The sequence below is a fragment of the Amphiprion ocellaris genome, chromosome 5 (genome assembly GCF_022539595.1).
Source record: "Amphiprion ocellaris isolate individual 3 ecotype Okinawa chromosome 5, ASM2253959v1, whole genome shotgun sequence".
In the NCBI taxonomy this organism is placed as follows: Eukaryota; Metazoa; Chordata; class Actinopteri; family Pomacentridae; genus Amphiprion; species Amphiprion ocellaris.
This window is the reverse complement of record NC_072770.1, coordinates 1,767,781-1,795,595: the sequence shown is the minus strand read 5'-3', so window position 1 is coordinate 1,795,595 and position 27,815 is coordinate 1,767,781. Positions and strand designations below refer to the sequence as shown.

The window sequence follows — 27,815 nt, the reverse complement described above, 5'->3', positions numbered from 1 at the left end:
AAGAATGAAGTAAATTTTATTGTACAAAACCTGAATGACTGCAGAAAATGCAAAAGTCACTGACTGGTGAGTGTTCAGAAGAGCAGACTCCATCATTATGTTCTAAGGCTGTCAATAAGAAAAAAAAACTAAGTGGTTCATTTCTGACCTTTTCCTTCAACAGGTATGAAAGTAAAAAGATATTAAACGTTACAAAGATTGATTTCTAACAGCAGTACTGTTGTATAAATGAAAACAATTCAGTATGTTAAATTCAGTAAAAAGATCAAGTGTAGATACTACACACACACACGCACGCACGCACGCACGCACGCACGCACGCACGCACGCACACACACACACACACACACACTTAGGTACAGAAGCGCTGCATGAGTCGAGCTCTTTTTGTTAGCATTCAGCCTGTTTTTACAGCATTATACAGCATTACATGGTTCAAAACCAAAGAAAGAAAATATTAAAAGGAGACTATTAAGATTAGACAGAAATAAAGTCTCCAAACAAAGTGGAGGTTCTGCAGACATTGTAGTGAAACACATCATGTTAGAGAAAACTATACACAAGTTGGGGGTTGAAACTCACCTGGCAGCAGAGAGCTTTACTGTTCACCAGTTGGACTTGAAATTCCTATATTTATATTAAAAATATCGTCAGTTTTTTGTCTAAAACAAGGCACCGACAGGTTGAGAGGTTCGACCGTGAAAAGATGTGAGCACCGCTGTTGTCATGGTAACCCAGAGTTTCATCGTACCGCAGTGAACGCAACGATGAATAAAAAGGAAACAATAAAAAGGTCATCTGAGCCAAAAAACTTCGTATCGATTCACTGAAGATGTTTTCTTCTTCATCACGGCTGTAAAATTCAATACCGACTTTAAAGAAAATATAAGATGTTTTTTTGTTTTAGAAAAAGCTGGGATGGTGTTACATTCAAGAACGTACTACAAACATCTGCTATTCTTTGTTAATGGAGAGAGCGTGCTGTTTCTTTCAGTCCGTTAAAGGTGGAAATGAAATCCTGCAGAAACACTGAATTACCTCTCAAGCTGTCACCAAGCTCCAAAAGCTTTGAAAAAAATGCTTCTGATGCTTCAACATCAGCATCCAACCCACATGGGAAAAAGATCTGATCGTCAAACTGTTACATTACAATAACATCTGATTTGAACACTATCAGACTAGTCCAGATCCACACTGTTTGAAGAAGCTCATTCAGGTTGTTTATTCTGTGACTACAAGGAAAAATAGCTTTTTGCATCATTTTTGAAGTACCTCAAGCATCTTTTGCTGCATCATGTTCTGTTAAAAACGCCTGTAGGTCAGTGCAGCAGAGGGTTAGTGCAAGATTCATTTTATCCAGTTAGGTCAAACAGATATTCAATTTACACTGACAAAATAGTTAAGCCAAAGTGATGTACTGCCAATAAACTGTGACAGAGAGAAGGTCTTCTGGGTAACTGCAGGTCACAAAGGTTTACAAAACCTCAATAGATTAAAAGCTTATTGTAGAAAAAGTAAAATCAAACCCTGTTTTTAGCACACTTTTACAGATGTCTTTTTTTTATAATGGAGGTCAATGAAAAGGTCAATTAAAAATATTTTAGGGCTGCAGGGATTTTTTTCCATTATAATACGGCAAGTGAGCACCAAGACAAACTGTCGTCGATACGTTAGGTCTCTGAAAACATCTGAACCTCGACAACCTACGCTTTAAGTCACTGGTTGATCCGATTTCTGGTTGGGAGAGGAGGCTGAGTGAAAATGGAAAAGAAACAACGAACAGCTAAGGAGCTAAACATGATACCTAGTGGACAGGTACAGTATAAAAGCAGTCTGTACACGTACACACTGATCAGCCACAACATTCTGACCACTGACAGCTGAAGTGAAAAACATCCATCATCTGTGGGATGCTCCAGGATCAGTCTGCTCCACGAAGGTCATAATGTGATGCTGATGGCTGTAAATGACACACAGACTATCGTCTGACTGCTGTTTGCTCCATTCTAAGCTTTGATAACTGATGCGGTGTAAATATCACATCCTGGATATTATTACTGGTATAAAAGTCAAAACTTTGGGATGATGACAGTGGAACTACAATCTGCTTTGTTTAAAACAACACGGCATGAATCATGCTGCAGTCTCTATGACCCTCAGGTCATAATAGCAAAGTCAAAGTTGTGAAAGAAAGACCCTTAATGTTTAGTTTCCTGAAGGTTTCTGTCAGGGCAGCTTGTTAACCTGAGGAGCAGCTTCATATGAACTGTGGGGTTTTGGTTTCTGTCTGTTCTCAGTGACTCTGCCTCTCCGACACGACGTCCTGCAGACGCTTCAGCAGCACATCTGGACTGCTGCCGTTCTCTGGACACGCCCTCTTACTGGGGGAGTCGCACGCTGATGACATCATCACATCTCCCTCCATAGTGAAGGCCCTCTTCCTGCTCACGCAGCCCTGCCGGATCATCCGGTTGATGTCTGACAGTTCCTGCATGGAGGCAGATGAAGAGACAGCGTTGAATGAGGTTCATGGTACTAACAGTAACAACCAGCATTATTATTTGTTTCCTACAGGGGCAGTTTTTACTTCAGATCACAAGTTTCCAGGTCTGTGGTGACCTCCTGAAATGTCTCAATAACAAAGATACTCAGTTCACCATCCTGTATGAAAGAGAGGCAGCAAATCCTCCACCTTTAACCCTCTGAACCCCACACGGTTCCTGTCCTGCTTTGGATCACTGTGGCCTCATTTTTCACTGCATGAGAAGTAGAGCTGGTTGTCCACTGATCTGCAGCCTCTCCATGGGCCAGACGCTGACCTCAAACTGTTCCCAGTGGTAGGCAGGCACCATGGCAGCGCTGTCGCTATCGCTGACTGAATGGGAAACATTGTAACGTGCCATTTACCATAGAAATAAGGTCTTTGTAAACACAGCCTGCAGTTCAAAACGCCCATGAATGTTGGTCTGAGGCTGAGGCTGTTGAGGCTGTCATGGATCTTAGCTTCTTGTTCTTTACAGAATGTGGTTAGCGCAAATGCAGTTTTTGGCAAATTTTTAAAGGAGACACATTAAAAAAAAAGTGATTCCAGTGAAATCTATTGTAATGGACTTTCCTTACATGTCTCCTCTCTGCTCTGTGTAAACACAGCCTGTAGTTCAACCAAAAACTCCATTTTTGTCACCAATTTCTTTGTTTTTGTTTTTCACAGAATCTGCTTCACAGACAGTTGATTTTGTTCCACATTTTAAATGGGTAGGAAGAATAAAGTGATGCTGATGAAATTATTTTCCCAAACTGTGGTAAAGGACTGCTGAAAAGTTGAAAATATAAGAATTCTTCCTGTTTTCGGTTCCTGGCTCTGATAAATGATGTCATTTTACCAAGTTGTTTTTAAGATGACTGCCTCCTGATCACATTGGTGGGTTCTGAGGTACTGACAGTTCATTGACTGAGGCTTTTTAGACCTGTGAGACGTGGATTTAAGGCCTTGTTAATTACTTTTAAAGACAATTAATAAATGAATGTATTTTACTTAAACTGCTGATTAACTGCTTTAAAAAAAAATAAAAATAAAAATACCCCCTAAGAAAAAAATCATCCCTGAATGACTTCACGAACAGGATCTGTGAGGCTAGAATGAAAATGGGCTCAATGGATCAAAGACACCAGGATAAACATTCAAATACAATAAGTATTACTGTGTCAGAGTGAAAGCTGTGAAACCTTTCACTCCAGCTTCATCAAAACTGTAGAAAAGAGTAAACAACAGTCTAACAGCAGCGGGTCAGTCACACTGATGTTATGGAGCCAGTTCTACCAAATCTGATGCTAAAGATGCAATGATGAAGAACTACACATGCTGCTTCCATTTCAGTCACAGCAGGAGTGTTGCAACCTTCTAATAATGGCGGCAGGTTGTCTTTTTCCTGACAGTCTGGTCCCAGTGCAGGGATCTGTGGACACCCAGGGATGCCATGTGAGTGAGTGTGTTCTTGCCTTGGACGGGCTGCTGTTGATCCTGTAGGTGTAGGAGTTCGGGGTGAGGCAGGCTGCTGAGTTCTTGTGAGGGGAGACGTACAGCGAGTGTCTTTGAGAGACTCTGCGAGGAGAAAGAGGCTGAGCCCGGACCGACGGGAACGGAGAGAGAGGAGGAGCGTCGGCCTGCAGGATCAAACACAAAGTTAAACAGAACGCTCAAACCTCAGCGTGCTCAGCGTGCAGCGGGGAGACGTCGTACCCGGTTATCGTGGATGGCGTATCGCAGTGCAAAGCTCTTCATCTTCAGGACAAACACGCTGTTGTAGAACTGGATGAGGTCTCCACGCTCCTCCTCCACTGATTGGTTGGAGTTTGCATCTCCTGGGAGCTGATTGGTTTTCTCTGCAGCTGCAGAAACACATGAATCAATCATTAAACATGTCAAACGTTTGTACACTGGAGCTTTTCAAATGTCAAAAATGTGACTTTCTCAAACTTGTATCATAATAAACTGAATCCTGCTGGCTTTTTGTGACATTTATATTCAAGAAAATGAATCAGTAAGTCAATGTATAAATAAATATGACCAATTACAAGTTTAATCTCTGATGAAGACAATCATCAGCTGTGGCCCTGGTGTGCTCTGTTGTTCCCTGTTGTTCCATGGTCATATGGATTTAGATTTACTCTGGATTTCTACATTATGAATGGAAAATCAGTGGTCTCAACCTGTGCTTCAGCACCCCTTTAAGGAGTCAAAATGTGCATTAATTGGAAAAAGAAAGAACTTTCTTTGGGTTATGCAGTGAAACCCAGATCATGATTGACTGCAAGTCAGTTTTTTAGGTTAAAACTAACACATTTTTGAGAACACCACCTCCATTAAAATGGTTCAACTGTTCAGAATCAGTCTAAAATAAGGTTGTTTGTGGATTGGTGTGGGGGGTATTACTCATTACTGCGTAGTGCTGCTTTAAATGTGACCACAGGCCTCCGTCTTCATTTAAAGGTTTTTAGTGAAGAATTTGTGTGATCTTACATTCTCCACCTGAAACAGAATCCACCTCCATGTTTTCATCAGCTACCTGCTCTCTGGGAGTGTGACGCAGTAAGACGCTGCGGTACACCTGCACACACACAGACACACACACACACAGACACACACACAGACACACACACACACACACACACACACAGAGTTCAGTAAGTTTCCAATCTGATTGAAACACAAACTGTCCACAATAGTCAGACAATTACAGGATTAAACATACTGCACAAGACTTCACAAAAAGCATTTTAAAAAAAAAAAAAAAATTATAACAGGAAAAGCACTCAGAGAGCGCAGTACTCCTCCAAGGCTGTTCATTCCCACATATGGCATTGTCAGAAATGCAGCATTTTTTAGAAATGCATCATTCGTTTATTAGTTATTGATGATCAGAAATCACAGCAGCATAGAATGTGTCCATTTAATATAGATGTACCCACAAACACAATGACCTTGCTCTGATCACAGGCGTGTGTTCTGCATGTGTACGTTATGTACGGATACTGAATCACGTGACCTAAATATGTAGCGGGAATTGATGGGACTCAGAAACAATCCCACAATTTAATCAGTTGTTCCTTGTATCATTTCTGATGGGTAAGTCCTGATAAGTCCTCAGTGGTGGATTTGTAGTAGGATCACAATCACGTGATCGTCAGCAAGCAGCTGACGTAGTGTTCACTTATTGTCATGGTTACAGTGACACCGTGCCGCTATCTCGCAATGATACAGAAATCTTTAACAAATCCGTGGATCAGACTATAAGCTGCATCACTGATAAAATCTGATCACTTGGTCCTTGTGTCATTTCTGACCTTCCCTGAAAACTTCATCCAAATCCGTTGGTCTGTTTTTCAGTAAAGTTGCTAACAGACAGACAGATAAACAGACGGACAGACAGACAGAGACCAACCAACTCCGATCATCACAGAACTCCGCTGCACTCCTTGGCAGAGTAATAACCACATGTCACGTTTACATGAGACCTTTAATTCTTCTTTAATTCGGAATTAAAGTTAATTCTGCTTTAAAATCTCTTTGTAAACACTTAATTCCAAATTAAAAAGTTAATTCCGAATAAACTTAATTCCGAATAAACTACCTGGTTTATTCCGATGTTAATTCTGAATAAACTTATTCCTGTGTCCGTTCTATTCATGTATACAGTTAATTCCGCTTTAGTTAATTCCGGTCATTCTGCGCATGCTTGGCTCCTCACGTAGCGATGACGTAGCGACGTACACAGCTTGGTCTTCTGCCTCTTTCTCCGGTATTCTGTCTCTCTTCTCCTTCTCAAGTGACGCAACAGAAGTAGTACGCCATTGTCGAGTTGCTGTTTCAAAACGACAATAAAAAGCAAAGCGAAAAGCGTGCTTATTAGTTATTCCTCCATGTTGTTGGGGAAAAGAAATGCCGCGGCAAATGGAGTTTGTTTTCTTCCGGTAAACAGGGATACGTCACGTCCACTTCCTGTCCAATCAGAATCCTTTCCAACGCTCAAGTGTTAAAGCGGAATTAAGGAAGGGGATAAACGTGCGGTCCATGTAAACTTTAATTTGGAATTAATAATTCTGAATTAAAAAACTTCATGTAAACGTGGCTAATGGTACATTATGTTTGTCTAGCATGTGTATTTTAGTGTGTTTCTTACGTGGCTGCTGGCCTGTGGTTGGCTCCGGTAACACTTCATGATGTCCTGGAAGGTGTGCGTCTCTTTAGTGATCTACAATGAAGGCAGGAATCACAGGAGTCACATTCGGTCTAATCACAGAAAGTGAATTTACAGTCGATTCGGATTCATTAAAGAAGATCGACCCCCGAATCCCCAGTCGATGGTTTTGTTTTTTACAGCTTACGTGTTCATAACAAAAGACTGAGAGAAAGTCTCATGACACAAAGTTGACTCTAGAAGTTGTGTTTTCACCAACACAGTCACACAAGTACCATCATCATCCTCATCACTAATACAGTTAAAATACGTGAGGTTTCTCCAGTGAGATCAGAACCGACCTGCTGCATGTCTTTAAGGATTTACAGTAACTACAGAGAGATAACTAATCACATGTCCAACCTGGTTTCTCTCCCAGAACACCAGAGGTCCACTCCCACTGCTAGGATTTGATATTTTTCATTTTCCTACCATCTAGTACATTTTATTCACATCTTGCACTGCACCTGTTGCTAAAATATGCAAAACAAATACACCTGCTTTGCTCTGAGGAACCTGGTAACTTAAATCCATGCGAATGACTTGAGTTTGTGTTGTTAGAGTGTTACTTGGTTAACTGCGACTGTGACAGAGGGAGAAAAACATATCTAGACATTACATTTTATAATTAATGTATATAAATGTTTAGCATCTCTATAAAACTGTATGATACTGATACAGGTGGAAACAGAATCATATTGAGAATTGTTTTAAAAAAAAAAAAAAAAAAAAAAAAAGAGCTACCGGATATTATTTAATTTCAGTCTGGCTGTTAGTTTAGTGCAGCTGTCAGAAACACACGTCTCTCAAAGGACAAAATTATGATTTAAAAATTAAAAACCTGAAAAATGTCCTAAATATATTTCTCCTGAAGGCAGCAGAGAAACTTCCTTTTAAAACAGCTCTCACCAGTTCTCTTAAACCCCTGAACTCCAAACAGTTTCGGTGACACATCTAGACCAAAGGCATTTCATTGAAACTCTATGATTTTAAGCTGAGATTTGTTTAAGTTTCTGAAGGAACATCACAGATGATTAGTTCCAGGACCATCATGTAAATAGTGTCATTTTGGAGATTTGTTAAAAAGACAGCTTCCCTTTCAAACCTGCTGGAAGGTTTTGTGGTTCAAAAGGTGAACTAAACGTGAAGCTTTCCTTACTTTGGATATGATGTAAATGCTGCACAGCAGCAGCTGGTCAAGGTGTCGGTCCTTCATCAGATCGGTAGAGTGGACCAGAGAATGCTCGAAACACGTCCAGATTTTCCCTCTCAGCTCCGATGAGATGTCCAGCTTCACGCACAAATCCCTGAGACGTACACTGGCCAGGTGGTACACCTGAGAAACACAGAAGAAAGGATGAAACCACCACGACCGCACAGGATAAATCCTCCCAGATTTATCTGTGGAATATACCATGAAGGACACTAAAATCCATCTTCATCTGTTCTGCAGCTCCTACCTTCCTGAAGAACAGCGCCAGTGATCCGGTGCGTCGCGGCCGTCCACTTCCTGTCTGGGGGTCGGAGGTCGTGGCAGCAGCGGGGGCCGGGATGGGGGCGATCCGGCTGGGGGAGGCAGTCAGCAGGAACTGAGCGGTGACGGCAGCAGAGGAGTCACATGGCTGGACTGGGATCAGCGTGATGGTGCGCTCATTATTCATCCCTGCAGGTATTCACACAGACACACAATCAGCTCTATAAAGAAGCTGCCAGCATGTTTTATGTAGACTTATCTCAGCTCAGTCTGTCAGGGGAGGGGCTTCACTACATGTGCTGTGAAAAGAAGTGGTCAAACTGTAAGGTATGAAGATGCAGTTTCACAAGTCCATATGGCAGCAAGATTCACAGTGATACGGTCCACACCAACATCCTGTCCTCAAGAATTCTAACTCACATCTTTCCATGACCTCATGAAGTCCTCCACTGAGGTCATGTAAAAGTGTTTAGGAAAAGATGATGCAGTAGTTCTTAGAGGACTCACAACAGATTTATTTTACCAGATAACTCAAATTTAGGGTCATCACAGTGAAGTGTGTCTCCTTTTAGCTTGTGTTGTTATGATTACAACCTTAATGAGGACGGACTGAATTCATGACTCTTCATTCTTTTCCTGCTTTTAAAATATTTTTCTTTACATGTGAAGCTTGTGCTTAAATATAAATGTAACTTTTCTGCTTTACACACTGAATGTGTTAACAAAAGTGTGAGTTACAGCTCCTACACTTCCTCTGCAAGAAACCACTTGAGCTCAGGGAAAGAAACATCTGAATAACCTGTCTGGTTTCTGTGGATTCGTCTGAAGCGATCAAAGAGGGTGTAGAGATGTAAATGTGTACCGACCTTGCAGCGGGATGCTCAGGACGGTGGTCTGGGTCCCCTGTGCTCCGATCTTCAGGGTGCTGCTGGAGCCAAACGTCAGCCTCTTGGCTGGAGACGGCATGGGGCTCCCGCTGGGGTTGAGGCCTGGAGATGGAGCCGGAGGGTCGTCACCGAAGAGACGCCGCTTAGCGCTGCCGGCCGCAGGAGAGCTGTACCTGTCATGGACCGACAGCGGAGATGGAGGCATATCTGGAAGAGGGGAAATTAAACAAACTATAGCTCATGAAGGCGATTTCACACATTAAGTACAGAAGCTACCTCCAGACACAGACCAGACTGAGTCCAGAGGCATTTCTGCATCCAAGAGCATGGAAGCGTCTGCTAGAGTCCAAGTGAGTTGAATTGTGTGGTTTGGTGAGTACGCTACAAAGGCAGTAGTGTGAATGCATGAAATACGTGGATGCTGATCTACGGCGCAAGCATGGAACATATTCTCCAAACAGATGAGAAAGTAGCATAACTAATGGTGTGTGTCTACACTTTCTATTCACTGTCTACAGAAGCAGGTTTGCAGTACATTCTGGGAGCAGAGTTGTGTTTTTGGTAGTCGGGGCATCACGTTGGCTGCTCCTCACCTGCATAAGGTTGGGTTTTAGTCTTTGTTATGTAAATCAGGGGTATTCGACTGCCTCTTGGAACTCCTGAAAAACTTTTACACTAACTGTTGCTGATCTACAATAAAGACAGATGCATGGCCGTTTCCTCACTCTATTTTCAAAAGCACACGTTGGTGAACTGTTTTTATAGTATAAGAGAAGGTTTCCAAAGACGGCATGTCGGTATGTGCTCCTCTGCAGGGGACTCACCTTTACGTGCACTGCCCAGGCCTGATCTGAACTCCCTGATACGAGGGTGGATGATGGGAGAGAGGGCCACCAGGGGAAGGTGGGACTGAACTGTGGAACCAGCACTGAAGGAGCCAGAACCAGAGCCAGTGTCAAGACTGGAGGAAAAATTCACCTGCAGAGAGATGGGAGGTGAGATATAGTCTCACAGTTGGGACAAATAGTACAAGAAAAGCGCAGTACTCCTCCAAGGCAGCTCATTCCCACATATGGCATCGTCAGAAATGCAGCATTTTTTAAATAAATGTATTTGTATATTAGTTATTGATGATCAGAAATCACAGCAGCATAGAATGCGTCCATTTAATATAGATGTACCACAAAAAAAATGACGCTGCACTGAGCACAGGCGTGTGTTCTGCATGTGTACGTTATGTACGGATACTGAATCACATGACCTAAATATGTAGCGGGAATTGATGGGACTCAGAAACAATCCCACAATTTAATCAGTTGTTCCTTGTATCATTTCTGATGGATAAGATCTGATAAGTCCTCAGTGGTGGATTTGTAGTAGAATCACAATCATGTGATCATCAGCAGGCAGCTGATGTAGTGTTCACTTGTTGTCATGGTTACAGTGATACCGTGCCGCTATCTCGCCATGATACAGAAATCTTTAACAAATCCATGGATCCAGTCTATAAGCTGCATCACTGCCAAAATCTAATCACTTGGTCCTTGTATCATTTCTGATCTTCCCTGAAAACTTCATCCAAATCCGTTATACCGTTTAATGTTGCTGACAGACAGACAGACAGACAGACAAACCAACACCAATCATAACATAACTCTGCCATGTGTCTTGGCAAAGTAAAAATATCTGTAGTATTTCGAGGCACCAACTTTTCCAGCATTGGAAACACCAGTGGGATATTGGGAAAATGTTGTAAATGATGATTCCAGCTTTTTACTTTTAAAAAAAAGGATCATCAAACAAAATCAAGTTTTTTCTTTTTATGTTTTATGATATTGTACATTTGTTACGCTGCACAAAAAGTATTTTTGAGTTCTCTCTACTTCCAACCATGATTGTGCCATTATTATATCCTTTAGCAAAATGAGCCCAAGGTGAGTAACAACGTAACTAATGAAGGGTCAACAGGTTCAGACTTCAATTTTAATATGCTGCCCTTATAGCTGTGCTTGAGGAAACAACAACAACCTGGAGGTGGTCAGGGAAACACATCAGCAAAAGCAGTATTTAACTTGTTCTCTTTGCTATTGTTTGTTTCTTTCTGTTCAAATAAAATCAAAATGAAACACTTACAGAAACATTTAAAGAGCCAATTTGTCTTTGATTTTGCTTGAAGAATTAATTTGTTTTATTCCTGTTCAGTCTTTGTACTTCTAACTGTGCAAATAAACTGAACCTTATCAAAAAAAAAAACATTTTGAACTAACAAAAAAAAATTGCTGTGTTTTTTGCAAAGTAAACATGTCTAAATGTTTACTTGCTATTTTACAACAAACTTGCTTTTTTTCTTCTTGCAGGAGATTTGGGCAATTTTTGAAAATAATTTAACACTTTTTAAAGAACAAAGAAGAAATTATTTTGTTTTTGGTTCAATAAAATCAGCTTCATTATTAACACTAACCTCAGCAGTTCACAACAAATCTTATTCTATTTGTTCAAAGTGTTGCACACTGGCCTCAAGTTTTAAAACGCTTATTCAAGGACATCTCCTACCTTCTCTCAACATCTGTAGAGGGGCCTAATGTCTGCACAGCAATGGAGCATTTGATCATTATTATTTTGTATGTTTCTGTGAGTTTGTGTCCTGCTGACCTCCTCCACTGTGGGAACTTTGTTCCCAGCAACCTGCAAGGCGCTCCACAGGGCAGAGTCTGCAGTCCACGCTCTGCTCTCCAGGACCTGCTCCTCAATTGAGTTCAGATGCTTCACCATGTCTCTGGACAGGCCTTCCTCTGAGCGGATAAACACCTCGATCACCTGCACACACAACAGACCAGTTAGAAAGCTTGTTAACAATGAAAAACAATGGTAGAACTCAACTACAAAACAGACACATTACGTTGTACACTGAAGTTTAGCGGCACTAAATGCAGTGTTTGGCTGCATTGTACATTAAATGGCTCCATAATATGCTTCACGAGGCCAAGGTGAAGTTTTTGTGGGTACTACAGGGTTTCTCTAAAGTCCGGACACATAGGCAAAAATACGTAATTCCAAGAAATTTAATTTTTAACAACAGCTTGTTCAATAAATACATGTTTTGATATATTGAATTTAATATATATTTGATAATTCATCAATACATATTTAATACAAAAGCCATATTTAATCTATGGAGGCAAAAAAATGATAGTTAATGAGATTTCCTGTGTCCAGCCTTTAGGGACACCCTTTATAATGTGGATGTCAAATGAAGTGAAAATTGAATCGCTTTACTATAATAGCATCACTTCCACATTGAACAGGAAGGTGTTCGCCCTCATGTAAATAAAAAACACATCTAGAGCAGGAACTAATTCAATCCTTCTCAGCATGTAGGATACCAGTCTTGTACACACTTCTGGAGGTGTTCACTCATTCTTAAGATCATCTTTCAGCTGCTCTTTGTTGGAGAGTTTTAAAATACCACAAAGGGGTTCTATTGGGTTTAGGTCAGACAACATATTTGGTCAAAGTTTTCAACTTCTTCTCCTGTAGAAACACACATGACTTTGGCAGTGTGATCTGGATCATTACCACTCTGGAATATTCTTCCATCTTGTGCAGACTGGAAGTCATCATGTCAGCATTAATAGTGCCATCTATAACAAGAAAAGCACTCAGAGTGCAGTACTCCGCCAAGGCTGCTCAGTCGTATCATTTCCGACGGATGAAATCTTAAATAAAAAATGATGTTGCACTGAGCACAGGCATGTGTTCTGCACGTGTACGTTATGTACGGATACCGGATCGGCTGACCTAAATATGTAGCGGGAGGCGGGAATTGATGGGACTCAGAAACACCCCCACAATTTTAATCACTTGCTCCTTGTATCATTTCTGATGGATGAGTCCTGATAAGTCCTCAGTGGTGGATTTATAGTAGGATCACAGTCATGTGATCATCAGCAGGCAGCTGATGTAGTGTTCACTTGTTGTCATGGTTACAGTGACGCTGTGCCACTATCTCACAATGATACAGAAATCTTTAACAAATCCACGGATCCAGTCTATAAGCTGCATCACTGCCAAAATCTAATCACTTGGTCCTTGTGTCATTTCTGACCTTCACTGAAAATTTCATCCAAATCCCTTCATCTGTTTTTGAGTAATGTTGCCAACAGACAGACAGACAGACAGAGGGACAGATGATGATTGTCACATAACTCCACCGCCTTCCTTGGTGGGTGGAGTAAATATCATCTTCCCAGCACCTTTTGTACTCGTACAGAACCACATCATCACACCCAGATCTGTGCTTCACTGTCAGGACCATGCATTCACTGTGGTAGTCCTGACCAGGTTCACACCAAACTTTCTGGACCTGGTCTGAATCAAACACATTTATTTCGGTGTAATCCAACCGAAGACTGCACTTCCAATATTCATCAGGCCTGTATTCTATTTAATTTCACAGTTTTGTGCCAAAAAGCAAACAAGGCTGCTTTTCTTGGACATCATCCATAGAGGTTAGGTTAACATTCGGCCCCGTCCTTCACACTATGTGAGCCGTCCATTCATAACCACTGAGAAGCAGCTGCCGTGTGTTTTCTCACAGCTGGATTGTTAAAGTAGTGCACCGTCTGTGGAGGCATTTCAGAAGTACATCAACAGCAGCAGCTCTGACTAGTGGCTCATTCTGTACCTCCTGATTACTGCTGGACTGATATTTGGTGAAGTGCATTAACTTTTGTTGCAGCGAGTTTCTACTTTGTGGCCTGTATTTTTAATATAGTCTGAAATTTGCAAAATATATTATATGTTTTTAGGATGTTCCAAAGAGGGAATACTCTACTGTTCGACTTCAGAAATAATGCAATTATTGAGAGGTCATTTGACATTTTAGTGATACTGCAAAGCAGCATACTGACGTGTTGCATACCGTACTCTCCCCATCACTCAAAGATTTAGTTTCATTTAGAGCGCCGTGTGCAAAGGACAACATTCAGTTAAGAGCCTAAATACAGTGCCCCTCTTGTCATTTTATTAAATCAAGAAATCTGTCTGGCTCAACTGACAAATGTGAATGTTGTTGTTACCTTGAAGAAGTAAAACGGAGCCAGTTTGAAGACGCTGATGATCCATGGGAAGGTCCTCTGGGAGCTGTACGAAAACAGCACCACCTCCAGACAGCACGCTATCAGGGAGCAGTGGAAGATGTCCTGCTCCAGTAAAACCTGAGGACAGTGCACACACACATTTATATCCACTACAAAAACACACGTTTTCATAAAACCGCCATAAAACCAGATAACACAGACATCTGCTGGAATTGGAAGTTGGAAAGAAATGAACAGTGAGATTGACATTTTGGAGCTGCTTCAGATATTTGATCAAAATTCAAACTACAGATGATTTTGGAACATTTTCTTGTCATGTTTGAGCGGTCATGGTGTTTGGTATCGCACACTTTAGAGGCTGCTTACACTCATGTCTCTGCCCTGCAGCCGTTTGGTCTCCTGAACCATGACGTTCTCTAGGATCTTGTAGTAGAGTATCTCCGCCAGCTTCAGACGGTTCTCTGCAAAGTCTGAAACAAAAGACATTCATCTGTCACAGGAATCCTGCTGACTCTGATTCCAAGGTTGTCAAAATCAGCTGTGGAGGATTCAGTGATCAGACGAGGGCTAAACATCCAAAATAGTAAAACTTCTAGTTCTCAAGGTTAATTTGATCCGTAAAAAATTCAGGATACGTCACCACCAGCCGTGTGTGTGTGTGTGTGTGTGTGTGTGTGTGTGTGTGTGTGTGTGTGTGTGTGTGTGTGTGTGTGTGTGTGTGTGTGTGTGTGTGTGTGTGTGTGTGTGTTGTACCTATATGAGAGCCAGGCGTATCGTCTGAGTCGTTGGTGTAATGTTCTTTGAAGGTTTGTCCCAGAATCTTGACTCGAGCCAGTATGGACTCTGTGGGATCTCTGGAGCAGGACCTTTGATAGGAACACAGGAAACATTATGTTATTATACAATTATACTGTATTACCACATTAGAACCATTCATTTAAAACTCTGCAATTCAGTTAGGATTTTAAGGTTTTAAATGTAAAAAGCGTTAAGAGCAGTTACAACTAAAAAACCAAAAAAACTAACAAAAAAAATGTCCATTTTACCCCTTTGAGTCCCAGAAACCAAAAGTGGGTTTGAAATGACCTTGAAATAGTCATATTTGATGTGCCATGCTTTTGGGAAAGATTAAAACTTTAAAAAAATATGTCATCAAAAACATTTCATTTTATATGTCTCATTTAAAAATTCACCAGATATGAATGATTTGCTCTGACCTGAATTTGCATCGAACAAAACAACTCAGTGCTCAACCATGAAGTCACACACAACTCAGCTGTGACCAACAGTTACATGACAAAAATTCAGGAACTTTTCAGTTAAACTTGCATGATGTGATTACACAGAGCAGATAAAAGACAAATATGGAAATAAATGAAAAATGGACTTCGAGTCGTGACTTTTTCCCAGTTGTGTTAAGACTCGTTGCTTGCAAAAAAATGTTGTACATGTTGATTTCAATTAGTTTAAAATTTTTAATAAAAGCTGAATAATCAAAGAAATTAAGTGCTTTTAGGTTTATCGCAGTACCATGTTGTCATATTGCTTAAAAGAAAATTTTGAGTTCTTTCTGTTTCTAGCCATGGTTGTGCTGTTTCTATAAAGGTGCAGAACTTCATGTTGCAGTGAAAAATGAGCCCACAGCCAGTAAACTAAATGCCAAGAAACTGCTTGGGGTTCAGAGGCTTAAAGTACAACACAAAAAAGCAGATAAAAATAAGAAATTCTACCCCCAAAGTAACAGACGACTCATCCTGATTGTATTCATTTTTTTTCATCTTTCTTTAATCTGCTGCCGTGCCCTCTTCTCTCATCTTCTTACTCTGGGGTCATTTCTCTGCATACAGAGACAGAGCTGAGCACTCACTTGAAGATCTGCATCAGGTGGTCGCTGGGTGCCGTCCTCAGACCGGCCACCATGCTCTGCAGTCGGCCCACACTTTGCGTTGCCGAGGAAACAGGCGTGACGAGCAGGTCCTTCTCCTTCAGGTAGACTCGTCCCGTTAGAGGAGTGGAGGGGGCGAGAGAGCCGGACTGCAGACAGACAGATTGTTTCTGTGAGCGCCTTGACACCATCTGTATTTACTTCAGAACATGAAACCAAGAGTCTGTTGTTTATGTAGGGCTGAACAGTAAAGTGTGGTCATGGAGGGATGCACACGATCAGCTGCAGTACTTAGCCAGGACAATAATGCCATCATTCAAAAGAAAACAAGAGGACACCAGTGATGCAGCAGCTTTTTAGTTCTGTGTTCTTCACTTTAGTGTGCTATTTTTTTATTGTTGTTTTTTTTTGATGCCAAACACTTTTTTTTTTACGATCGTTAGTTTCTTAGTGTTTTTTATTATCTTGGTGGAGTAAAGAGGAGGAAATGGAGTGTAAAAGGCCATTGCTACCATTGCTCAGTGGAGTTCTACCTGTGGAGCAACAGAGCCAAACAGATATTGTTTCCTCCCAACAGGAGTCTCTGATCTCACTGAGCTCTATAAAACTGCCGGGATGTTTAGACATGATATTCTGGAGGAATTACTACAGAGGAGACATAGAGGGAGATGAGCTGGAGTAAAAAGAACAGGAGGAAGAAGGAGAGTTTGGAGAGAGGCTTATAGACCGGCTCTTCCATCTGCTATCATGGAAATGTTTGCTCTATGGGTGATAAGAAGAAGAAGCTGGAGACACTCATCAGGAGCCAAAGACTCTACCAGGAAAGCAGCCTCATGTTTTATACAGAAACATGGCTGAAAGACTGTATTACTGAGAATAACAGCAGAGACAGAGGCTTCCAGACTACATGAGCAGTAAGAGGAGAGGTGGAGGACTTGCTCTGCTTGTGATGGTGGAACCCTGCTGTAACACGTTACCATCACAGAACAGATCTATAGCAGGACACTGAACTGTTAGCAGTTAGTCTGAGATCATACTATCTGCCACGGAGTTCACTGTGATCATCTCCATTGTTGTTTACATTCCTCCTACTGCACATGCTCAGACTGGAGAGACCAGGTCCACCATCTCCTCCACCCTCCTCCTCCTCCAACCCAGACTTCTACCTTCATCAGCTCAGTAACACCTCACTCCTCTACATTAACATGCTGCTGTTATAAATTTATTTCCTATTCTAAAATTTCTGAGATCACACTTTCTCCCCATTCTGATGTCTGATGTAAACAAGAAGGTCGTAATTTGTATCATTTCTGCACAATTGACTGATTGGACGGGTGTTCCTAATAAAGCGCTTGGTGAGTGTGTGTGTTGTTGCTGCTGTATCTCTGTGTGTTTTTACCTTCTCCACGTGCTGCTGCAGCTGGTTCTGCGCCGTTGTTTGGCTAACAGTTGTTTCCTGAATGATCTTCCTCGGCGTTCCGATTTCCTCGTCAGCATCAGCTCCCAGAAACACTCTTTCATCGAAGTCTCCCACCGTCAACACGTACTCCTCGTACTCCCTGTTCATGGCTTTACTGCGCACGTGCACGTGCGCGCGCACACACACACACACACACACACACACACACACACACACACACACACACACACACACACACACACACACACACACACACACACACACACACACACACACACACACACACACACACACACACACACACACACACACACACACACACACACACACAACTCATATTTTAACAAAGCCTCACAAAGAGTTGAAGACAGAGAAACAGAGGGATGGCAAAGAAAGAGAAGCAGTTTCTAGTTGTGCTCTTCTTACTTACTTGTTGTCAATGAAGTTCTGAGGATCCAACATTTCTGTCAAAAGCTCCTCGTTTCCTTTCAGAATCTGATTGGTGAGAAGACATAAATGTAAGTTAACAGGAGCAGACTAAAAGTAGAATATTTGTTTTAAAAAGAAAACAACAAACATATGGGACGATCATCAAGTGACCACAGAGGAAAGATAAAACAGCAAGGATGAGTGGAGAAACCAGGAAAACCTGAATAAAGCACCTCTTTCTGGAAGAGCTTCTGTATGTAGGGTTTGAAGTAGTGCTGCTTGATGCCCTTGGCCTCCACCACCAGCCCGTCATGCAGCTCACACAGCCTCTCCAACACACATGGAGGAGGTTCATCAGAGGAAACATGGCCGTCAGGGCGGTACAGAGCAGGCAGACCTGCACACAGACACACAAATAAACAAGAGAAGATGGTGAAACTTCAGTGAACCGTAACCATTCAAGAGGTAATCCTGAAAAGCTGACAGTACTTTTTTTCTGTGGACAGAAACAAGTGGAATAGCAAAGCAGGGTTGAGGTCTGTTTAGGTCTGTTCAGGTTTAACTGGGTATTCAGGACTACAACTGAGTCTCACCTCCCACCAGAGTGTATCGCAGCACCTTATGGTGAATTCCTAACCTGTAGGTTATGTTTGAGATAACAGATCAATGCGTATATAACCACCGGCTATTGATGAAAGCTGTAGGAAAATCCAGCAGAGCTCAGTGCACAGATAGTGAGAAGGGCAGGAACAAATGCCGAACAAAAGCCATTTCATTGTTCTATCTGCCTTTGTATAGCGATACATTCGGAAAACAGAAACTGAAAAACTAAAACTCAAGCCCCACCAGAGTGTATAGTCTAAACATTGCTTGTAGCCCTACTTACCTACTTAAATGATTTATTCTCTATTTGCTCCCATACCTGTTTAACATTCCAGGGCTGAATCAGACTGAAATAGCTTTAAACGCTATAAAAATGAGATTCATTGAGAGCCTACTGAATTAATCCACCACATCACCACCAAAACTGCTTTATTTTTATTACTTGATTACTTGTTGTTTAATTTTTTCTCTGAGTAGCATAAAGGGAATAAATCTGTATTTCATTCTATAATCTTTAGCTGCATGATGATAATTAAACTGAATGATAATTACCTGATACACAACTGTTATTCTAGTCAGCTCTAAATTCTTTAATAATGAGGCAGTGACAATGACGAACCTATTACTCATTTATACATTTACACAGTAAGCCGCTATTTGCCAGCTTTCCTTCCTGCTTTGGCGGCAGCAGTCCTGATGCCTTTTGCCTGGATTATAATTTAATATCTGTTTCGGATTATATTTTCTACATGTGAGGACTAGAAAAGCACTCTGAGAGCACAGTACTCCGCCAAGGCTGTTCAGTCCCCCGTATGGCTGTCTGAAAACTTTTTTTTTTTTTTTTTTTTTTTTTAAGAACTTCAGCATTTATTTATTTATTAGTTATTGATGATCACAAATCACAGTAGCATAGAATGTGTCCATTTAACATAGATGTACCCACAAACAAAATGACGTTACACTGAACACAGGCGTGTTCTGCATGTGTACGTTATGTACAGATACCGAATCGTGTTATCTAAATATATGGCGGTCAGCAGGAATTGATGGGACTCAGAAACACCCCCACAATTCAGTTCCTCTTTGTATCATTTCTGATGGATAAGTCCTGATAAGTCCCACAATCATGTGATCATCAGCAGGCAGCTGATGTCGTGTTCACTTGTTGTCATGGTTACAGTGACACTGTGCTGCTATCTGGCAATGATACAGAAATCTTTAACAAATCCGTGGATCCATGATTCTGATGGTTAGGTTTCGTGAAATTATGTTATGTTATGTATTTGTAGCTTTCATTCTGAGTGAACCCTGTAACACACACACAGCCCACCTCTGAACGTCGGGTTGATGAGGTCCTTCCTGTTGGCACACAGCAGAGCGTTTCCAAACACCAGGTCCAGACAGCAGAGCAGCAGGTGGTACGAGTTCACCAGGTCGTCACCGATCATACGGAAGTTCCCTTCAGAAACACAAACACATGAGGCGCTGTGTAGAGGACAAGTAAAGCTGCAGCAAGTTCAATGTTTGCTAAGCTGCTTGATAGAAAATGACTATTTTTACAACTGATGAACTGTTTAAGTCATTTTTTAAGAAGAAAAACGCCGAAAATTTGCTGCTTTCAGACTCTCAGCTGTGAGAATCTGATGCTTTTCTTCATAACATGTAAGAATCACTGGCATGTCTTTGGTTTTGGACTGCAGATGTAATAAAACCAACCATGTAAATATCTCCCCCTGCACTTTGGTGTGTTTATGATATTGTTCAGACAAAACAACAGAGACATTATGTAGAAAACCAATAAATATTTAAAACAAGTAACTTCATGTCTTACTAACCAACACTGATATTATTTAATTAAGCCATAATGCAGAGTTTCACTCAGCATCACTTCAAACATCCACACTGATGTCAGTAGAAAGGTAACTGAGCAACGAGCCCCACAGCAGTGGGGTTCATTTCACGGTACCTTTGGTGTAGACAAACAGAGTCCAGCAGAACTTGAACACATCACTGATGTGACAGGGCAGCCGCCTGCAGGGCCAGAGAGACGACACACACTCTGTTAGACTGGGCAGGGGATGGTGTGTGTGTGTGCGACACTAAACCACAGAAACCAGTCTTGCATGTTGCACGTATAGAACCTGTAGGTACTGTGCGTAGAACTAGGGCTGGCCCGAATATCAGTGTCTGGGGGCACGACATCGTCCAACGTTCTGATCTCAAAATTAATATCCAGATACCACTGTCTGGACCGAATATTGGGATATTTGGGTCCAGCCCTATGTAGAACACAGCTGTGTTTACTCGCTCTAAGCTCCACTCTCCTTACTGAGCATTTAAGGGTTACGGTAGGAAATCAGTCCCCTCCATGATGGCAGAGGGGACTGATTTCCAGGTCACAGTAGCAAAGAGGACTCAAGGAGTAAGTATAAGTTGGATGCTTGGAAGTGCTATTGTTAAATATAGCAACTTTTATTATTCTCAATCAGCTGTTTGCCACATGCAGCCCTAAACTGTAACAGCTCCCCAATAAAAACACTTCTTTATGACCAGGAAAACTATTTAGACTATAACGTACTCTTCATATATGTTTATATTCATGGAAACAAAACCATTGCTCCCTTGCTGAACATTGAATACAGTTGACACACACCATCAGAGTCAAATGGTTTGGACAAAAAAGAAGTCTCTTACTACTAAATCAAGACATTTCAGGGGAACACTTGGTTCAAGGTTAGAGTAGGAGTTCTACAAGTAGCAGCCATAGTAAGTCTTTATGAACCTAATAGCCCAGCATCCTCTGTTTGTGTGTCTTGCCTGTGTTTCCTGCTGCGTGGCTGTCGCGGCGGCTCTCCTCCCTGTGGATTCTGAAACATGTCCATGAAGATGGGCTCAAACTTGCGGAAGATCACGGTGGAGACCTCAAAGTTTCGCTCCAGTCGATCCATTCGTAGCCTGAAGTCCTGCGAGAGGTTGGACATGTCGGCCCACTTCTTCATCTTGGAGAAGAACTGGATCAGACTGAGACATGAACACAAGTGTCCAAAAACATTTATACAGAGCAACTAACTTTCCACTGTAAAATAACAAAAACAAGGGTTTTCTTGCAGTGAGAATTGTTTTTACACCATCCAAAGAGGTTTGAGCAGGCACCAAAGGAAAATCATACAAGAACTTAGCATAAAATCAATTTTCACATTTTGGGTTCCAAGTACTCAAGCATTATTGATGTGTCTGTTACTGAACAGTGAAAAAAAAAAGAAAAATACTAGATTTTTGTCAGATGAGTTCACTCTACAGCATTTTATCAGTCAGGCTCACTGCTGTGTGTGGTCAAACATCCATTCTAAGATAAGAAAAACTCAGCAGTAGGTTTAAGAATGAAACTAGCCCAGGTGTTAAAGAATGACAAGTCTAAAAAAGAACAGGAAAACACAGCAGCTGGGCTCTTTCATTTCTGTTTATTCTACATTTCCACAAAATAAATTAGGAACCTCTAAATGTGTACACTATGGGCTCTCTGAGAAATGTTTATAACCTGAGGTAGCTCTGTGACACAGACAAAGAGGAGATATAAAAACAGGTCTACTGTGCTTGTTCACTGGCTCCTGTTTAAAATAACTCACTGAACAACTGCTCACATTTTTCAACTCACTTTGGCAAAGCCTGAGTTTGCAAACACATAGTTCATGATCCAGTAGTTTGAAGGATTACACAGCTTTAAAAGAATAAAAGACATTTAACCAGAATCCATTAGTTATTTAAAATAGTTCAGTGTTTTTATGCATTGGGCCGTATTCAGAGGCAGGTTTTACTGGATTATTGTCCTGCAGAGGTGCCAGCGTCTGACCTGAGTTTGGACGAGCGAAGGATCCTAGTGAGGGAGACGCAGTTTCCCTCCATCAGTCCTTTACCCACTGTGGGAGTGGAGCCCTTCCTGCAGGCTGCGTACAGCGAACAGGCCAGCCAGTGCACCACCTCCCCCTGCAGAAACACACAAAGTGAACCATGTTAGCAAACAGCGGCGACACCATCGTTCTGCTGATATAGAAAGCTTGATGATCGCTGGTCCGCTTCAAGCAATTTCGACCGCAACATTAAAGGTTATGCAGCACAATTACACATGTACACACACTTAGCTAAAACCCCTGCAAAATTTTTATTTTTTATTTAACAGCAGAAAACATAAGTGATTGTTTTGACAATGAGTCTGTTGAATGTCCCAGTGAGATATAATTGCACAACATTTTACTTTCAGCACTGAGAAATACATTTTTAAAATAAAAATCAATAAAACAGCACACAAGACAACTGCATTTGGCCTTTCAACTCATTTTCAAACATAATACCTACATGAAATAGCTAACAGGAACAGCAAATTAGGTTTGAATTATTTTGACAATTATTTAATCACCTGCATCACTTTTTAAGTAAAAAGTCAAATGTGTGTATTTTCTGTTTTCGTTTGTTTGTTTTATGTCACTGTAAGAAAGCCTTTATGTCCACTTTATGATTTTAGCTCCTGCCTTTAGGTTCTCAATTTCATTTTCTCCTTCCTCCGTACGTTTTTGACATTATAGTAATTCTAATTATTACTATTGTATTTTCCACCTAAAACATTTTGTAATGTTGTACAGACATGTGAGACAACCAGGTTGTTGTTACTTATTATTGCAAATTCAATATATTCTGGTTTTTGGCCTGTTGCATCTTGGGATACCATATTTTTTAACCAACTTTCTGACAAGCGATGAACAGAATGATCAACTACTCATCAAGACAATAATCTGAATATTAGACAACAATAAAAAAAAATAATAGTAGCAGCAGTTTGCCAGTGGCTTGGTGGTTAGCACCGTCGCCTCACAGCTAGAAGATCCCTGGTTCACGTCCCCTGGCCTGGGATCTTCCTGCATGGAGTCTCCATGTTCTCCCTGTACATGGTGGGTTTTCTCCAGGTTCTCCAGCTTCCTCCCACAGTCCACAAACATGGTGAGGTTAACTGGTGATTCTAAATTATCAGTAGGTGTGAATGTGAGTGTGATTGTCTCTATGTGTAGCCCTGTGATAGACTGTTACCTGTCCAGGTGAACCTGCCTTCACCCTCAGTCAGCTGGGATAGACTCCAGCCTCCCATGACTCTAATGAGGACTAAGATGCATAGATAATAGATGGACAGTAGCAGCACAGGCTTGTTACAACAGAAAATAACAAGAGAGAATAAAAGTGTTAACCAGTTACGTACTGCACAATAGAAATGTTTAATAGTATCAGCACTGGCCGCAGTGGAACAGAACATCAGACCCTGGTTTCAATGTGTTATATAGTTAACGAGGCACTATAATGCTTTAGTCATTCAGCCACCACAGCGACTCAGGGACTGTTGTGACAGTTTGAGCTGGTAAATAGCACTTTGCAGAGCAGCATAGGACCCAAGCAGCTGTTTACAGATGGATAAATGAGGCAGTAGCTGCCTCGTGTCATTTTACCAGCATGATGGTTGCTGCTTCTCCCTCTTTTCTGTCACGGGGAGCAACGACTAGTTAGTGTTGCTGCTGTAAAGGCATTCATTAACGATGTTAGAGCACACAGACAGGCTGTTCTGTCACAATATGGCACCAAATGCTGCAGTTTGACTTCACCTGTTTTGCATTGGTTCAATAAAATAATCTCTTAAGGCCAAAAAATCTGTTTCCCCTTACATGATTTTATTAGACACTTCCCTCTGAAAAACGATGTGATCAAGAATCCATGACTTCTTTTAAACAAATCTTGTCTTTTTGTGGTAGAATTTTACAGACATAAACAAATAAAAAAAAATTATTTATTATATATAATATCTATAATTTTTATATAAAATTATCTGACAGAATTTGTGTGTAGTCACAAATGTTTTGATCTGCATTTCCCACACTGATGAACTGACTCGGTACTATTTTAATTAACCAGCTAATTGTTGAAGTCATTTATGAAGTAAAGAAGAAGTTTGCTTTTCTTTGTGTAGTGTTCTGTCAGACTCTTAGTTTAGTGATTTCTGTGAAGAGGCTGTTGAACGCTGTAATGAAAAACATCTGATGGTGTTCTGTTTGCCTCAATAAGTTGGAGGTGGAAAATAAAAGCTGTGAGAATATGAAGAAGTTTCGTACAATGAACAAGGACTGGGTGGATTACTTTGTTTTCATGTCACTAATTGTACTTCAGTTCACCCTAAACTCTTCAAACAGGAGCTCACCTGCATTAAAAGGTACAGATCTACAGTAATGTTAACATGTGGGATTTCATTCATGAATACAGAATAAAGCATCTATCTGAGTGAGAGCCTGAAAACAGAGATGTTTGACTCGTACTTGTAAATAACTCAACCAGACTTATTAGTATAATTAGCATCGATGGACTCGTGTTTCTAAATGAAAACAGTGGTTGAGTGAAGCCCTTTAACTCCAGTGTTTGTGTCCCACAATGCACCGGAGTTCACTTCTGCAGAGTTTACTGAGAGAGAAAGGTTCCTCTACAGCAGCTACTCTAATAAACAGGTTACTGAAGGGTTCTGGACAGTGTTCACCTCCAGAGTGTAGGTGTTCCAGATGCCGGTGAAGTTGTCCATGGCTTCAGCGGCAGTCTGCTCGTCCATGTTCAGCTCCTGACACAGCGTCTCCAGGCTCTTCCGCACCGAGCTCTCCTCCATCCTCCCCGACTCCGAATCCGACGACTCCTCGCCCCGCATCCGTCCGAGCTGACTGCGAACCCCTCACGTTTAAAATCCCCCCGGAGTTAAAACCGAAACACCAAAACACGGCGCTTCCCTACCGCATCCAAACACCGACCACCGGCGGACTTCCGCTACCAATCCCCACAATGCAGCGCGTTGGCGCGAAAACTTCACGGCATTGACCAATCAGAGGCGAGGGAGCGGCGGCTTGCCCAACCCCCTTACACAGATGTTACCAGGCAACAGGACTCACCCGTTAGATAGAGATAGCTAGCTAGCTAGCTAGCTAGCTAGATAGATAGATAGATATTTAATTAATTAATTCTGAGGAAACTTCAAAATATGCAGCAGCTTACATACAACAACAAAAATAACAAAAAGGCAAATCAGGCAGGTTAGTAACATGAACGTTCAAGGCTAGTATATACTCTAAAAGACTTGCTGTACAATACTGTAAACAAAACATTTCTAATTTTAAAAGCTATAGAAATACTAATTGTAATAAAAGTCAATAAGAGTACACCTTTCAAGACACCGTGGTTTAAAGTGATTTAAGACGATTTAAATGGTTTAAAGTGATTTTGACAGGTAGTATGAGAACACTTGTAAACTACATAAAATGCATAGACATTCTACAGTCATATTGGATCAGTCCTGATGTAATTATGACTGTGTGAGTATCACGTAAACAACACTGCTAAAACAGGATGATGAAATTAAAGAAAAACAATGCAATATATTATTAATGGTAATAATAACTTTATTTACACTGACCTTTCTCTCTGGCTGTGGTGGGCACTGGAGACTTTACCACCAACAGCTGCTGGAAACAGATTTTTCTTTCATACCTTTGCTTTTTCCTTTTGAAAAACAATCACAGTCCATGACATCTATTTTTCAGGAGAGAACTCAGATCATATGTCACATAAGGATGGAGGAGTGTGACCTGAGTCATGCACTTTATTTTAGTGTGAAATCATTTGAAAATGATCAGGTTGAAATGTGAACATTTTTAGACTGGGTGAATCTCAGCGTTTCTAGAATCTAGATCCTAACAACAGCTCTGCTGGTGAAAGGGAACTCTATTATTTTTAAAGCACTGTGAAAGTCACACTATTACATGAATTCCTCCAGTGTCCCTGTCTATTGAAGTGCACATACAGAAACTAACCTCTGGAGGGCAGTGTTAAATTATTTCTGATCTATCTATCTATCTATCTATCTATCTATCTATCTATCTATCTATCTATCTATCTATCTATCTATCTATCTATCTATCTATCTATCTATCTATCTATCTATCTATCTATCTATCTATCTATCTATCTATCTATCTATCAACCTTTAAAATCATAATTTGTACTATTTAGGTGGAATAAACCTTTGAAACTGGATCAGATGTTTGACAGAAACTGTTATTTTCAGTGAAGATTTAATCCTTAAAACTGAAAACTTGATATGATTAAAGGATTCAATTCATAAAATAACACTTAGATAAAGGTTATATTTTGGATTCGTCTGAAAAATTCAGACTCATATATTACGTTACAGAGCTGTCTTTCAGAATAAGATGCAGAAGATGTACATAAAAACAGGAATAGTGTGATTGTTTGGTATTCCATGTTTCATTAAGCCCATAGTATGCCCAAGTATATTAAATCATCATTGTTATCTGATTTCTCCACAACCTTTTAAACCTCAAGGAATAAAGAGAAACACTCCAGAGCCTTTTTGTTCACTTTATTTGCGAAAGCAGCAGAAAAGTGACAACTCAAACCCAGTGACTCTAAAACTCTAACAGGATCTCCAAAATGATTTTCAAGTCTACAACATTCTTATATTCCTATGGATTACACAGAAAACAATACAGCAGCCTACCACAGTGCCTGTTCAAGGCCCCATGTGACTAAAATCAGATTCTCCTTCACAGACTACAGTGAATATGTTCATATTAGAAACAATGGTGCCCGCTGCTATTTCCTCTTTAATTCCAGAGTTTCGATGATTTAATTTTTCATTACTCTAAGTTACAGTTAGTAGTGAAATGTGCACCCTGACACATTTAAAGATGTGTATAGTGCTCTCAGTGAGTGCTGTATCGGCTGTTATCTCTCATCTCAGTGGTCTTTATCAGCAGCTTTGGAGCAGGAGAGCTGCTGCTACTGTGGTAGCCGTTAGGACTTTTAGCACCTGCAGAGGAACACACAGAGAAAGACACCAAGATGATGCTGCATGGAAGAGAAAAAATGAACGTTTTTGTGTTTGACCTCTCGATCTGTTTTTTATTTAGATCGATTTCTTTCTCCAGATGTACCCCTTCGGGTCGGGGTGTGGAGGTCTCGTTCGTGGGAAGACATTTCCAGTGTTTATGCCTCATACAGTAAAGTCCTCTGCTTTGTTACTTACTGTAGCTGGAGACGGCCTGAATGTTGAGGATGGACTGCTGTCCAAGTCTGCAGAGGAAGAAATAAAGGTTAGCTGGTGTATATGGTGCAATAAACATGGGAAAGGGGAATTCTCTGCAATCCAGTGAACTTTACTGCACCAATTTCTGTCTTTTCTGCATCAATTT

At 41.0% G+C, this 27,815-nt stretch overlaps 1 protein-coding gene and 1 long non-coding RNA gene across 3 annotated transcripts; both read right to left on the bottom strand.

Moving 5' to 3' along the window:
* On the bottom strand, window positions 1-25,380 carry LOC111568405 (retinoblastoma-like 1 (p107)). 2 transcript variants are annotated; one of them, XR_008601829.1, is made up of 23 exons: window positions 25,097-25,380; window positions 22,385-22,518; window positions 21,352-21,555; window positions 20,501-20,565; window positions 19,865-19,993; window positions 18,165-18,328; window positions 17,933-17,997; window positions 17,482-17,656; window positions 16,065-16,231; window positions 14,951-15,063; window positions 14,564-14,667; window positions 14,177-14,314; window positions 11,751-11,915; window positions 9,923-10,076; window positions 9,078-9,305; window positions 8,198-8,400; window positions 7,897-8,073; window positions 6,681-6,752; window positions 5,021-5,108; window positions 4,241-4,389; window positions 4,000-4,164; window positions 333-2,488; window positions 1-278 (listed from the first exon to the last, which is right to left on the bottom strand). XR_008601829.1 is itself a non-coding variant. In XM_023270051.3 (22 exons), the coding sequence occupies exons 1-22, from the start codon at window positions 25,256-25,258 to the stop codon at window positions 2,294-2,296; spliced, it is 3,216 nt and encodes a 1,071-aa protein (XP_023125819.2). In that variant the 5' UTR covers window positions 25,259-25,380; the 3' UTR covers window positions 1-2,293. The 2 variants fall into 2 exon arrangements, 1 of the variants encoding a protein (XP_023125819.2); XM_023270051.3 differs by having other exon boundaries at window positions 1-2,488.
* Window positions 25,381-26,968: 1,588 nt separating this feature from the next.
* LOC129349012 (uncharacterized) lies at window positions 26,969-27,805 on the bottom strand. Its single transcript, XR_008601795.1, has 2 exons — window positions 27,650-27,805; window positions 26,969-27,433 (listed from the first exon to the last, which is right to left on the bottom strand). It is a non-coding gene; the product is annotated as an uncharacterized LOC129349012 (long non-coding RNA).
* Window positions 27,806-27,815: the final 10 nt, after the last annotated feature.